Source organism: Pinus tabuliformis, chromosome J (assembly GCF_031772625.1).
Source record: "Pinus tabuliformis cultivar Carrire ecotype Pingquan chromosome J, CPIR1, whole genome shotgun sequence".
NCBI classification, from domain to species: domain Eukaryota; kingdom Viridiplantae; phylum Streptophyta; class Pinopsida; order Pinales; family Pinaceae; genus Pinus; species Pinus tabuliformis.
In genome coordinates this window covers 589,759,518-589,775,335 of record NC_142295.1, presented here as the reverse complement: position 1 = coordinate 589,775,335, position 15,818 = coordinate 589,759,518, and the positions used below count along the sequence as shown (strand labels likewise).

The window sequence follows — 15,818 nt, the reverse complement described above, 5'->3', positions numbered from 1 at the left end:
TGAGGTTTCATGGATTGAGATATCTGATAACTGATTTATAAAGGTTTTTAACGCGTAAATGCGTTAAACCATTATGAATCCTCTAGCATCCTAAAGAGTACACAAAATATGGGTGGAATGTTCCAATACTTAAAATGGAACCACTCAAACAATAAGAGAGAGAAACTGAAATAGAGAACAATCAAAGAGAGAAAGGGTTGGGAGCACTTGCACACCCAAGGGTTGGAATGCACCTCCAATTCCTAATTAATGGAGGAAGACATCTCCACGTACTTGGTACTCATATGAGCAAAAAGGTTTGGTTGTATTTAAAATAAGATTAGATTAATTATAATTGAGGGAGGGTTTTCTCCTTTTAATAAAACTCTCATAATAACAGCTTTCCACTAACACAGTGGTGTGTTGTTGTCGCGCAGATTGACACGACAACGCTCAGACTGGGGGCTGTCACTCTGATCCCCGATCCCTCCGTTTAAGCCTGTCTCCCGCGGCTAAGGGGGGTAGACCCTATGATATGACGAAGACCAACTGTCGACCAGTTGGTTGGGAGACACGATATGGATAGCACTAAAATGGATTTAGAAGTTAAAAGATCAGTGCCTTAAGAGATTGTTGTTAAAACAATTACTTGTTAGATGATATAGAAACATAAACCGTGAACAACAATCATTTGTCATCACAAGATATCAGTTAAACTCACAATGCTCATAGAATGACCAAAACGATATCCAGCAACTGAGAATTTTGAAAAGATGAATGCTTTAAACCACCACGAGAATCATAAATCATTAACCAGATATCATATTCGTATCCAGACTTGAAAATTTAAATCTCAGCATAAAAGATATAACATGATAATTCCCTAAAGAAAACAACTGAAACTGGCAAAAAAAATCTCCCACAAAATTTTTTTATGCTTTTCAAATTAAAAAAAAAAAAAAAATCAAAATAAAAGATTTAAATTCCTAAACTTAATTTTTTTTTTTTTTTAATTTTTTTATTATTTTTTTTTAAGGAAAAAATCTAACCCTAAAGCTTAAAAATTAAAACTTTAATCCTAAACAAAAAAAAGCTAAAATCTATAAAAAAGAAACCAAATAAAAATGAACTAAGCTAAAAAAATGTTATAAATAAATCCTTTAATGTTTTCTTATTTTTCATATTGTAAAAATGAAAATTTATAAAACTTCAAACTTAAAAAATAAAGTAAAATTACCAAAATTTAGCTCTAAACTAAAATTAAAATCAAAACTCAAAATAATTAAAATCTAATTATAATATGACAAAATCCTAAATGCCTTTCGATTATTTTCTTTATATGGATATATGTAAAACCAAAAAGAAAAAAAATACGTGATCCTATGAAATGAATACATCACAGTAAATAAGAAAAAGAAATCGTTCAGCGTAAATCAAAAATCACCTGCATCCTGGCTTTAACCCGTGAATAAATAATCAAAACTCTCGTGCTGCAGAGATCACCTGAAGAGCTTGCGTGTGAAATGGTAAGCCTGAAGATGCCCTTTCGAATTTTACCTGACGAATTTCTGATGGAAAACCTCGACTGAGGTCGGATATTACAGGGAACCCTAGCCGTCAACTGAGCCTTTGAACGATCCACGCAGCAAAAATTACGTTTTCAGATTTATACGCTGAAGGCTCTCCTCGTTTGGGATTGAGCAGGTTTCCCCTGCGTGCAAGAATTCACGAATTTTTTGACTGACCCTCACGCTGAATAGAATGATACGGCAGATGCTACCTCTGAGAAACTTCGACCTGTCGGCGGCTTCAATGAATCGTCGAATCGGTGGCACGAGAATGGCTGAATCGTAACCCTTGATGACTGGCTGCGTAAACGACTGTCTCTGGCTGCGTTATTTATGACTGAATCGCTTGCACTGCAATGGCGACTTAAGAATGCAGGATCGTAACCCGGCTCAAGCAATACAAGCACAGTTGATGACAGCAGAGAAAAATTCAGCTGAGAAAGATTTAAATGATACGCAGTCAGAGAAAAATCGATGGGTCTGCGGATCGATTTCAGATGTTGCAGGTTTAGACGTAACTCTCCCTTTTTATTTGGCTTTCGTTCCTGGAGATGATGATACGTGGAGTTTACCCGCTCACTGAAGATTAAACTGCAACCTGATATGATGAAATCACCCAAAATAATAATATGTACATAAAACCAAAATCAAAACCCTAATGAAAAATTTGTGTAAAGCAAGATTTGAAACCCTAGATCAGCTTAATTAATTTACAGATTTGGCCCCTTAACAGCCAGATTCAGCAATAAGCACGGAAATATTTTAAAGAATAAAAATTTCAGGTTTTCACTCTGAAGAACTTCAGAAAATCTCTCATGCAAATTAGAAAAATAAACTGAATGATAGACCCAGGATCAAATCCAACTGGGCGCAGCAAAAAATGCTTGCGGGAGTTGGCTGGTTTAGCCGAGAACTTTCCCAAACGCCCACAAATTTTCTTCAGAAAGGGTTTTCTGCACAGCTCAGAACAACCATCAGTAAAGAGGGCAAAAATGCTGCTAGGTCTCAAAAAGTAATGGAGATACCTGCCATTACTTCAGAAACCCTAACAACACTCAAACCCTAGCAAGTGAACAAGATATCTGTGCTCACAATACTCTACAATAAGCTATTATTAATGGCTGAAAATAAAATATGCAGAAACTAAATTAGCTCACAGCACTTCCAGAGAGTAACACCAGCAAGATTTGGACCCCAAAGTTTTTTTTTATTAACCAGAAACAAATTTACAAGAGAGCTTCTTCAGTACCAGACTCACAAATCTCCTTGATCTGAAATGACCCCTAGCACCCTATTTAAAGGAAATGATCCCAACGGCTAGTTCGAGTGATCCATGTTGAAATGATCTCGACCGTCGATGAGGATCAAGACATCTCTTAATCTCATCCGTCGAAATTGTTAACTTATTATTAAAAATAATATTTTGCATGCATTCACTCAAAATATTATTATTTTATTATTTAGGGTTTTTGCTTTATTTTATAAATTTTTTTATTATTTTTTATTTATTTCATTTTTTAATTAATTAATTTTTTATTATTTTATTAAATGGATCATCAAACTAAGCCTTTGGAAACATCACCTAGGACCTAGGACTTAGGACTCATGAGGGGATTTAAAACATTTTCCAACCCTCAAGACACATTACATCATGACTTTTACAATTTACATCTTAAGGGGGAAAACCCCTTTATCATAGACCCTCATAAATCACCCAGTTTCTGCGACACAACTATAATCTAGCAGATTAACACACTAGGATTCTCCTAAAGTTCTAATAACAAAATGCATCCCGGCTTTGGGGTTAGGCTGAAGGAAAACTCTGCCGATCATAGATCGGTGAGACGAAAAACCTTCCGGGACGTAGATTATCATTAGAAAGTTAGGTCCACCTAGGCAATTTTACATAAACGACTCATATCTGCTAAGATTATTTACAATTCATACATGCAGACTGGGTTTACAATTAAAATGATCAAGTTGCTGATGACTGCAGGCTGGCACGGACACGTCGTTCAGGTGCTACCCCTTTCTGCCAAGAAAAGAGGGGGTGTACTGCATGGGTAGTTGACCGGTAGTGGTCAACATCTGGCTCTACTTGGGGACACGTTGTTGCTCTGTAGGAATGTGAGAATCCAGAATCTGCATCCATACAACACAAAAATAAGTAGCGTCCATCCAAAAATCATCATATACATTAAGCACAGGATAAATAAAAGCTCTTCATTTATTAACTATCTAGAAAAGTAAATCTAATCCTAAAACAGAAATAAAAATGCGGAAAAAACAAGGAGTAGGGTTAGAAATACGATACAAAGGATGCCCCATGGCATCAGATGTGTTCAATATAGTGTATACTGAGCATTTGCCTGCTTTCAGGCAAATCTGTCGGCTGCTTGTCGGATGTGCCATGTCCAATTTTGCATATGGTAGGACTTTTTCCTATCCGAAAATCAAGCTGCTCGCGGCCGTCTGATGCATCAAATCTTCGTCTCATTTTCTTTCTCTTACGCTTTTTCTTTGTGGCAGGTTGTATCACTGATGACATGGAACTTTCTGTTTCAAAACTATCAGATGAAGTATGTAAGATATGCGTGCCATGTCTTTCTTTATCTTGCATTTGATCTTTATCGTTTTTAAGTCTATCTGGATCACCTTCAATTAACCACCTTTCAATCGAACCAATGACCTCCTCATAATAAGATGGAACTTGTTGCAACAAATGAGAAGGCTCCTGATCTGTCGATGTCCCCTGGTCTCTCTTATCCTTTGACCATTGTTGAAACTTTTGAGCTTGTATTTTAATGGCATCCATCTGACTAGAGTGTTCAACCTTTATAGCACTGATTTGTCTGGCATGATGTTCTTCCATGTCTTTTATTACTTTATCGTTCTTTTCCTTCATGTTCATCAAGCAATGCTGCATGGAATTTATTTCTTCTCTATGATTTGCTTGCATGTTAGCCAACTGATTATTATGATTGAACGTCATGATAGTCATTTCTTCATCCATAGTTAATAACTTGTTTTGCATAGAATCAATTTCCCTATCATGATCAGCTTTCATGGTCATCATATTTTCTTCTAAGCCTGACATTTTGCTTTGCATGAATCTAATTTCTGTTTCATGATTAGTCTTCATGGCCTCAATTTCTTTAGTATGCTGATTTTGCATGATCTCCATCTCCCTATTACGTTTTTCCAGGTGGGTGCATAAAGTTTTGACATCATTAACGTAATTATTTTGATTGCTCTCCATATTTTTCACCAGCGTTATTAGATCTTGTATAATTTGCTTTTGCTCCTCGTTTTCATTGTTATTTGTCCTTGATTTTCCACTATCATGAACTTGGTCTACGATATTTCCGGTGGATGACACATTCTGATCTTGAAAACTTTCTTCAACAGCTGGACCTTTTATAAGATTACTTTCTTTCTTTTGCACAACTTTAGGGGCAGAAGGCGAGCTGTTTGGATAACCATATCTATCTTTAAAAGCATTGACAATGTTTTGCAAAGAAGTGAAAGATTCCTTAGGAAAATTGTTAAACCAATTCAAAGCATCATCTTCTAAAGAAAGGACAAATAGGCGCATCTTGATATCTTCATGATTAAACTGAGGGGGTCTACAATATATGATCATTATGCGAGTAAACAAACCTATATGCCTTCTAACAGCGATTGAATCACCACCCGAAAAAATAGGTAATTTAGGAATGGCCTCCTCCGGAAAATCATGGAGACGGTCAGTAAAACGACATGGTTTAAATGAATAATCCATGGTAAATAATAAGGGATTAAATGGACGATAGAACGAGACCAATGCTCAAGAAAATCAATAGATGAAAGAAGTGGAGTCGCCACTTGAACAATGAATCTGATTCTAGGATCCAAAAAGTAACCACAAGCAGATATGAGGAAAGCTTCTTGTCTGGGAAAAATGAGAAAATGGAGTCGCCACCCAAACAAGAAACAAACCGAAGAGATGCTACTGATATGGCGAAAAATAAGGCAATAAAAAATCCAAATGATAACCCCAAAGGTTGAATCTGCCAGCTCAAAATGAGAGATGAGAAAGATGAGAAAATGAATGTCGATGAAACTCTAGGAACAGAAAAACGGCGCCAAAAATTGTTCGTGTTGCCGGGCCAGACAAATGATAGAAAGATGAATGATGAATGATAAAAAGTCGTTGAAACACCGAGAATAAAGTATCCCCGGCAGCGGCGCCAAAAAATGTTGTCGCACAGATTGACACGACAACGCTCAGACCGGGGGCTGTCACTCTGATCCCTGATCCCTCCGTTTAAGCCTGTCTCCCGCGGCTAAGGGGGGGTAGACCCTATGATATGACGAAGACCAACTGTCGACCAGTTGGTTGGGAGACACGATATGGATAGCACTAAAATGGATTTAGAAGTTAAAAGACCAGTGCCTTAAGAGATTGTTTTTAAAACAATTACTTGTTAGATGATATAGAAACATAAACCGTGAACAACAATCATTTGTCATCACAAGATATCAGTTAAACTCACAATGCTCTTAGAATGACCAAAACGATATCCAGCAACTGAAAATTTTGAAAAGATGAATGCTTTAAACCACCACAAGAATCATAAATCATTAACCAGATATCATATTCGTATCCAGACTTGAAAATTTAAATCTCAGCATAAAAGATATAACATGATAATTCCCTGAAGAAAACAACTGAAACTGGCAAAAAAAATCTCCCACAAAATTTTTTATGCTTTTCAAATTTAAAAAAAAAAAAATCAAAATAAAAGATTTAAATTCCTAAACTTAAATTTTTTTATTTTTTTATTATTATTTTTTTTAAGGAAAAAATCTAACCCTAAAGCTTAAAAATTAAAACTTTAATCCTAAACAAAAAAAAGCTAAAATCTATAAAAAAGAAACCAAATAAAAATGAACTAAGCTAAAAAAATGTTATAAATAAATACTTTTTTATTTTTTTATTTTTCATATTGTAAAAATGAAAATTTATAAAACTTCAAACTTAAAAAATAAAGTAAAATTACCAAAATTTAGCTCTAAATTAAAATTAAAATCAAAACTCAAAATAATTAAAATCTAATTATAATATGACAAAATCCTAAATGCCTTTCGATTATTTTCTTTATATGCATATATGTAAAACCAAAAAAGAAAAAAAATACGTGATCCTATGAAACGCATACATCACAGTAAGAAAAAGAAAACGTTCAGCGTAAATCAAAAATCACCTGCATCTTGGCTTTAACCCGTGAATAAATAATCAAAACTCTCGCGCTGCAGAGATTACCTGAAGAGCTTGCGTGTGAAATGATAAGCCTGAAGATGCCCTTTCGAATTTTACCTGACGAATTTCTGATGGAAAACCTCGACTGAGCTCGGATATTACAGGGAACCCTAGTCGTCAACTGAGCCTTTGAACGATCCACACAGCGAAAATTACGTTTTCAGATTTATACGCTGAAGGCTCTCCTCGTTTGGGATTGAGCAGGTTTCCCCTGCGTGCAAGAATTCACGAATTTTTTGACTGACCCTCACGCTGAATAGAACGATACGGCAGACGCTACCTCTGAGAAACTTCGACCTGTCGGCGGCTTCAATGAATCGTCGAATCTGTGGCACGAGAATGGCTGAATCGTAACCCTTGATGACTGGCTGTGTAAACGACTATGTCTCTGGCTCCGTTATTTATGACTGAATCGCTTGCACTGCAATGGCGACTTAAGAATGCAGGATCGTAACCCGGCTCAAGCAATACAAGCACAGTTGATGACATCAGAGAAAAATTCGGCTGAGAAAGATTTAAATGATACGCAGTCAGAGAAAAATCGATGGGTCTACGGATCGATTTCAGATGTTGCAGGTTTAGACGTAACTCTCCCTTTTTATTTGCCTTTCGTTCCTGGAGATGATGATACGTGGAGTTTACCCGCTCACTGAAGATTAAACTGCAACCTGATATGATGAAATCACCCAAAAAAATAATATGTACATAAAACCAAAATCAAAACCCTAATGAAAAATTTGTGTAAAGCAAGATTTGAAACCCTAGATCAGCTTAATTAATTTACAGATTTGGCCCCTTAACATCCAGATTCAGCAATAAGCACGAAAATATTTTAAAGAATAAAAATTTCAGGTTTTCACTGTGAAGAACTTCAGAAAATCTCTCATGCAAATTAGAAAAATAAACTGAATGATAGACCCAGGATCAAATCCAACTGGGCTCAGCAAAAAATGCTTGCGAGAGTTGGCTGGTTCAGCCGAGAACTTCCCCAAACGCCCACAAATTTTCTTCAGAAAGGGTTTTCTGCACAGCTCAGAACAACCATCAGTAAAGAGGGCAAAAATGCTGCTAGGTCTCAAAAAGTAATGGAGATACCTGCCATTACTTCAGAAACCCTAACAACACTCAAACCCTAGCAAGTGAACAAGATACCTGTGCTCACAATACTCTACAATAAGCTATTATTAATGGCTGAAAATAAAATATGCAGAAACTAAATTAGCTCACAGCACTTCCAGAGAGTAACACCAGCAAGATTTGGACCCCAAAGTCTTCTTTTATTAACCAGAAACAGATTTACAAGAGAGCTTCTTCAGTACCAGACTCACAGATCTCCTTGATCTGAAATGACCCCTAGCACCCTATTTAAAGGAAATGATCCCAACGGCTAGTTCGAGTGATCCATGTCGAAATGATCTCGACCGTCGATGAGGATCAAGACATCTCTTAATCTCATCCGTCGAAATTGTTAACTTATTATTAAAAATAATATTTTGCATGCATTCACTCAAAATATTATTATTTTATTATTTAGGGTTTTTGCTTTATTTTATAATTTTTTATTTATTTCATTTTTTAATTAATTAATTTTTTATTATTTTATTATTTTATTAAATGGATCATCGAACTAAGCCTTTGGAAACATCACCTAGGACCTAGGACTTAGGACTCATGAGGGGATTTAAAACATTTTCCAACCCTCAAGACACATTACATCATGACTTTTACAATTTACATCTTAAGGGGGAAATCCCCTTTATCATAGACCCTCATAAATCACCCAGTTTCTGCGACACAACTATAATTTAGCAGATTAACACACTAGGATTCTCCTAAAGTTCTAATAACAAAATGCATCCCGACTTTGGGGTCAGGCTGAAGGAAAACTCTGCCGATCATAGATCGGCGAGACAAAAAACCTTCCGGGACGTAGATTATCATTAGAAAGTTAGGTCCACCTAGGTAATTTTACATAAACGACTCATATCTGCTAAGATTATTTACAATTCATACATGCAGACTGGGTTTACAATTAAAATGATCAAGTTGCTGATGATTGCAGGCTGGCACGGACACGTTGTTCAGGTGCTACCCCTTTCTGCCAAGAAAAGAGGGGGTGTACTGCATGGGTAGTTGACCGGTAGTGGTCAACAGTGTGTCATTAGGTATAATAAGTTAATAATGAATACCTATCCCCTTAGTGATAACTAAAATATATGAACTAATCAAAACTTGGTGATAGGGCATTAATAAGCTTACAGACCAAGGAACTCATTTATGAAATATGTTGTTTATAGATAGACAACATGCACCCCCTCCTTAAGCATTGTCCCCAAAACTATTTCTAATGCTATTACTAATCAGTAATCACTTATATGATGCTTATATAATAAGTGGCCTTCAACAAAATCATTACAAAGGTATGAGGTTGAATACTTCATAAACATAGATTTATTGTCCTACAAAAATGTTGTGTTTAGGAGCACAACATGACTTCTTGGAATGATTTTTCCCTAAAACATGAGGACCAAAGAGTAGCCCAACCATGTGATTTCTTTTTTTTGTGCCTTTTCCCCCTTTTCTTGAAGATGTCCATATTTGCTCATTCAAATGGAGGGAATCTTGGAAATTGGTCTTCCTTGAAGAATTGAGTACACTGATTCATGCTACTATGCCGAAAATACTCTGTAGGATTACACAGGTCCAAGTAGGGTTTTAGCAACACATTGAAAGTCATATGGTGGGAAAATCCATCATCATAGATGTAAAAGGATGGCAGTGAAGCTGGAGATAACACTGCCATGGAGGAAGAGTCAAATGGAAGACTCTTTTTCACCATCTTCTCGTGATTGCTTTCAATGGCTACCTGCTCATCCATTACATTTTTCTCACTAAACAATGCATCATACTACAAAAAGGGAGGACAAGGTTTTTGAAGTAGAAGCTGGTAGATCAAATTTACTTGTTCTATATCCCCTTGACATGGAGATTCATCATAAATAGGGGTACAATCAGCAAAAACCTTAGATCTGCCCTTGGCTAGACTCAACATGAGATCTGCTCAGCCGAGTTTATTTTCTAAGCGACCTGCATTGTAACAATAATCACACTGCACTCAACAATGCCAAGTGACGGTTCAATGTATCTTGCATGAGCATTCATGAATCTCCGCACACACAACATTTGGAAACTGCACGATTCCTTTGAAATGGTCTACAAGGCCTCAGCGTTTGATCATTGATCAGATAATTTTATGACAACTTAATATCTTCCCAGAGGTCTCAACACTGAACTTGTGCTCTGATATCTCAATGAGTTCTATCTGACCTCCTTCCTTGGTCATCAGGGCACTGAATTAAACCATATATCCACTGAGACTTTTACATGAAGCTCCCAATATCTTATTTACAGAAGATCCTGCAATCGAAATGGTGATATATGCAATTGCTAGGGAGACCTGTTGCTTGAGCTCCTATGTCCCAGGAACTTTGGATGAGGTAAGGGACGTTCCCTTTAGGCAAGGAATGGTATTGGAAATGTTTCCAACATTCCTGGCCAATTTCAGGAACTTCTGGGTATTCCTCTGGCTTGGTAGAACCCAACAAATAACAAATACAAAATTTACTAAGAAACAAGAAAACAAATTGAAAAATCCTATCCTGTATTCCCACAAATAAAAAATGCCTCCCCAATCATTTTACAACATATCATGTATCATGTAACTTGTTGTTTTACGCGCTTTTGTTCTTTTCAGAATGGAGGGAGAGATGGGTGGAAACAATCCCTTGCTGCCATATCTGACAAGATCAGTACTGGATTTGGGGGTTATGAGGCGTTACTGTGCAATCTTGCTGAGATCATTGTAGGTGCATCTACACTAGGGTAGTTCATCTTTTGGTCAAACCTGGGCATATCATGTAGCTATGCACCTATTCACCAGAACAAGAAATCAAATCCTCAAGGCATACCTTGAGGTAGAAAATCATAATTAAAAATATATCTCGTAGAGCATATTATGGGTATTCTTCCACTTCAGAATACATATACTATTTGGTACATTTTGCCACTTTGGATTACATACCTGTCACTTGCTCACTTAAATAATTTATAGTCTTACTGTTTTAATTTTTGATTTTATATGGAATCATAATGGTCATTGGTATTATCACGTATGTATTATGTATGCTGTAGGTTGATTAATTTTTAAAATTCCTACGTAGTTTTTCTTTGAGAATTTTGAATGTCTTTTGAATTTTTTATTTAGAAGTTTTCAAATTTTTATTTTTATTTATTTATTTAGTTTTCTTTCTCCTGTGTGGTTCGTTTTTTGTCGCTTCCTAAAAGTCCGGGGCCAATTTCTAGCTGTTCCCAAAACCTGTACCCCCATGCCATTTTTCTGGAGATGGGTGCAACGTAGTTTCCACATAATGTGTTAAACAAGTAACTGTAGGGAGAAGAAGACACATGCGTACTGGCTAATCAAGTTCACTGTCGATTATTGCAATGTTTTTTATGGACATCATGTGCAAAAACTAATCTACTGTTGTTGTTTTTTTAAGAATCTAGATAGGTAAATGACCCTTTCTGTCAGAAGTGGGCTTCATATCCATTTGCATGTCATTGTTGCAAACATAATCTATTTCTACATGGATAGGTGTATCTTTTCCAGTAAATGCATCTAAGGCTTGCAACTAACCCCATATTACTTCAGTAACACCAACATAGGGTAAATTTTTGTTTTCTTCTTGTCAAATAATATACAAACTTTTTCCAATAAACCCTTGGTTTATTGGTGACATCAATGGAGCTTTATGTCATCATCTGATGTTCCATTCTCACTGTGATCTTCCATCGACATACCCCAGATGGCATGAATTTTGAAGCGTTGAGGCTGGATTCAAGTCCATGGTAATTTTGGTGGAATAGTTACCCCTAAGACTTGCCAGTTAAGCTGAAAAAGGTCTGGTCTATGTGGTGCAGCCCCTCAGGATATATTTTTGAAGCACTTCCAACTATATATATAGGTCAGATAGCATGTTGGCATCGTTGACTAGTAAAAGCATTCTAGCTCATTTCATGAGCACAAATGTAGTGCCTTGATTCAGTATTGAATATACATATTGAAAACTATATTTTAATATTGCTCCACTTTTGTGCATAAGTTTTCTTTTGACATTGCACAAATGCTTCCTGCGTTTTGTAAATTTATTACAAGAAAACAGCCCATCAGTGATCTTAGTTCAGTTATATATCATGGAGTTTTTCATCCATATTCTTCATACATCAGTCAGAAGAAGATGCATCTGTTTCTATTTAAATTCTAACCTCATAAATGATTGTCTAAGACAAAGGGCACCAAATTACAAACAACTTGAATATAAGACAGAAATCATGGTGAAAATTTTCTATCTTCGTTGCTCTTTTATATATTCCTACAAATATACTCAAGTAAATGATGATTATATTTCATTTCATCCTCTCCTTGCATCTTATTGATAACAGGTCATCAGGCCCATTGGTTTTGTTAATTAAGTTTCAAATTTCAATTAATATCATTCCTCTTGAACTTGAAGGAAATATGTATATTTGATTCAAACCTAGATGGATGATATTTATGTTGCTTTTTGTCATGTTTCTTATGACAATATATTATCACTTAGATTAGTTTACTTCATGCCCTTGTTGGCTAATTAAAAATGGTGATTTTGCAGAGAGTGAACCTGGAAGACATATTGGCTGAGAGAGGTGCCTGTGGTGTAGGATTTGTTGCAAGTCTACGGAATAATCCATCTCATAGCATTATACAGGATGCTCTCACAGCGCTGAGTTGCATGGAGCATCGTGGAGGATGTGGTGCAGACAATGATTCAGGGGATGGTGCTGGGATTATGACTCGGATTCCATGGTCTCTACTAAATGAATGGTTTAACAAGCAAGGACTACCAGCATTGGATGAGGCCATTACGGGAGTGGGAATGGTATTTCTTCCTAAAAAAGAACAAGATATTAAGGCAGCCAAAGCAGGTGAGTTTGTAATGGAAAGCGCCTCTTTCTTTTTGATTCTTGTTTTCCAAATGAAATATGTATCTTATAGCTATTATGCTGCTATAAAGGTTTAGTTAAAGGGTTTGGAAGAAAGGAATTGTATTTATTTAATTCTGGAGGGCATTGGCCCTTCATTTTACTGTTTCAAACAAATAATTTAGCTTCGATCTGTTGATTTTCTGTAAGAGAAACTGATCTTCTAATCTGATAATTACTTTCCAATGATTGTTTGATCAGGTTAACTTATGTCACATGTATCATTAAGCGATTATACATAGAAAAGCTCAACAATAATACAATGATAACAGTAAGATCATAAAGAGACAGCCAAGCAACAAATAGACAACAAATTTACCTTGGGAAAAATCCAGCAAAGTTTACTTGCTGGGAGAAATTTGTTCTTCAGCAATCTTTACAATTCAAAATATTCTAGGAATCTGTGCCAAAATCTAGGTCAAAGATACGAGTCAAACCTGGTCAAATATCAGCTAGTCCAGGCTGGTCAAACCTCCAGAAATACCAAAAGTCAATGCTGGTCAACAGTCTGAAATTCGGCCTGAGGTCAAGCTCGGACCTGCAGTCAACTGCGGTCAAAGTCTAAATTTCCTGTGGTCAAAATAGCCTCCTTTCAGCGGTCAATCTTAGGCAAATTCTCGGTCAGATGAAGCAGATCGGATTCATCATTCGGTCAAACAGCAGCTTCTATACCTGGTCAAACAATCCAATTTGCCCTCCTTGACTTTGCACGTGTGAGTAGAAGAATGGAAGAAGTGTTGTGTGTCCGAATTGGTCAAAGTGGAGGAGGTCATATTGTATTTATATTAGTTAGATGGGGTGACTTTTGACCAAAAGTCACACCCTTCACTTGTGGAGCCGACTTGACTTTTGGGGCCTACATGAAGCCCAAAATAATAATTTTAATTTTCATTTTGTACAATTTTCTTTGGTTGACTTGGGAGGCCTTTTGCCATATGGGAATACCTCCGATGCTACAAAAAATCAACACGATCTAGAAGCTCCAAGAAAAGAATTGTATTTATTTAAATCTGAAGGGCCTTGGCCCTTTGTTTTACTATTTTACACACATAATTTAACTCGTTTCTAGAGGAGCCATCTGCCAAGCACATAAGCTAATCTGCATCCTAGGATAAGATTTCAGTGATTCTTCAAAATATTGAATGCTAAGTGTTGGAATTGTGGATGTTCGGACTTTTTTTTTGACATTTTATAAACATTCCTATATCACATTTTTGTATTTTCATGTTGAAATGTACTGTTTGTGCAGTTGTAAGCAATATTTTTCAACAAGAAGGTTTGGAAGTACTTGGATGGAGGCCTGTTCCTGTCAATTCTTCAGTGGTAGGCTACAATGCAAAAGAAACCATGCCAAACATTGAACAGGTATTTGTGAAAGTAACAAGAGAGAACACAACTGCAGATATTGAAAGAGAATTGTATATTTCCCGTAAGTTAATTGAAAATGCAGTGGTGTCAGAAGAATGGGGAAGTGAGCTTTACTTTTGTTCTCTATCAAATCAAACTTTAGTTTACAAGGGCATGCTACGGTCCGAAATCCTGGGGCAGTTTTATCTAGATCTTCAAAACGAGTTATATATTTCACCATTTGCTATCTATCATAGGCGATACAGCACAAATACCAGTCCTAGATGGCCTCTTGCACAACCCATGAGATTTCTCGGCCATAATGGAGAGATCAACACTATACAGGTTGGCTATTATGTTGTCTTACATATATATATTATATATATAATTTTTTTCTAAATATGTAGGAGGGACTAAGTAATATAATTAGCACAAATATTTCTGGTCAGTATGTTAAATGAATCAGTTGGTTTTTCACCATTTGCTTTAAGCCTTTAAGATTACATGCTTGGTTTTCAGTTGTTTAATTCAATATGGTTTTGTGCAGGGAAATCTGAACTGGATGCGATCCCGTGAGGCCTCAATTAAGTCTCCTGTTTGGCGTGGGCGTGAAAATGAAATATGTCCATATGGTAATCCAAAGGCATCAGATTCAGCCAATCTTGACAGTGTGGCAGAAGTATGTATTTGTAATTTTATTCTCAATTCCAGTAAACAAGTTCATCAATTTTGGTTCAGGAGTTTAATTGTTCATTGAAGGCTCTAGTATTTGGTTCAATTTTTTGTCGATTATCATGAATCATCTGGGCAAAAATAATCATAGCTGAGTCATTGAGGTGAAAATGGTTCTCTTTCTTCTATGTTTAAGGTTTTTTTGTTATTTCTTTCTAGTCAAGAATACTCCAGGTATCTGTAGGTCAGTATTTGTATATTATATTTTTCATATGGTTGGGTGCATAAATCCTTGTATGATTGTATGTTTAATTGGTGGGCACATTATTTTTATTCTCTTTTGATATACACAGTTGTTGATGAGAAGTGGTCGTAGCCCAGAGGAGGCTCTCATGATTCTTGTTCCGGAGGCTTACAGGAATCATCCAACTTTGACTATCAAATATCCAGAGGCAAGTGGTTATTAATCCATCTGGCATATATGCAAACAAATTGAATCTTCTTAAAGTTTTGCATGGCTACTTGCAAATTGAATCATCTTTATAGTCCTTTTGCAAGCTTCTGCAACCTGTGGAGGTTAATCATAAGCCATTGACGGGATGCTTCCCTGTTATGATTCCTAATAGGACAATAATTGTTTGGGTTTTGAATTCTTTGTTGTTTGTTAACATTTAAAGTGCCATTGGCATTGCCACACTTTTTTTTTGCCATAGATAGATTGCTGTATTTGGATTATTCTCCTTGGGATTTATAGTCAACAATTCATATCACTAACCAATGAAAATGCAGGAGAACAAGTATTTTTTTCTTTCCAAATGACATGATTTTATTTTGTTGTACGGAAATTGAGCCATATATTATTTGAAAAA

The 15,818-nt window shown here is 36.1% G+C and overlaps 1 protein-coding gene across 1 annotated transcript in view; it reads left to right on the top strand.

Annotated features, from left to right (window-relative positions):
- LOC149228365 (ferredoxin-dependent glutamate synthase, chloroplastic-like) overlaps nucleotides 1-15,818 on the top strand; it is a 282,238-nt gene that overhangs the window by 48,945 nt on the left and 217,475 nt on the right. The window contains exons 2-5 of the mRNA XM_089380754.1: nucleotides 12,561-12,873; nucleotides 14,180-14,622; nucleotides 14,825-14,956; nucleotides 15,303-15,401. Coding sequence (XP_089236880.1) covers nucleotides 12,561-12,873; nucleotides 14,180-14,622; nucleotides 14,825-14,956; nucleotides 15,303-15,401 — 987 coding nt within the window. The remainder of the gene's footprint in view (nucleotides 1-12,560; nucleotides 12,874-14,179; nucleotides 14,623-14,824; nucleotides 14,957-15,302; nucleotides 15,402-15,818) is intronic.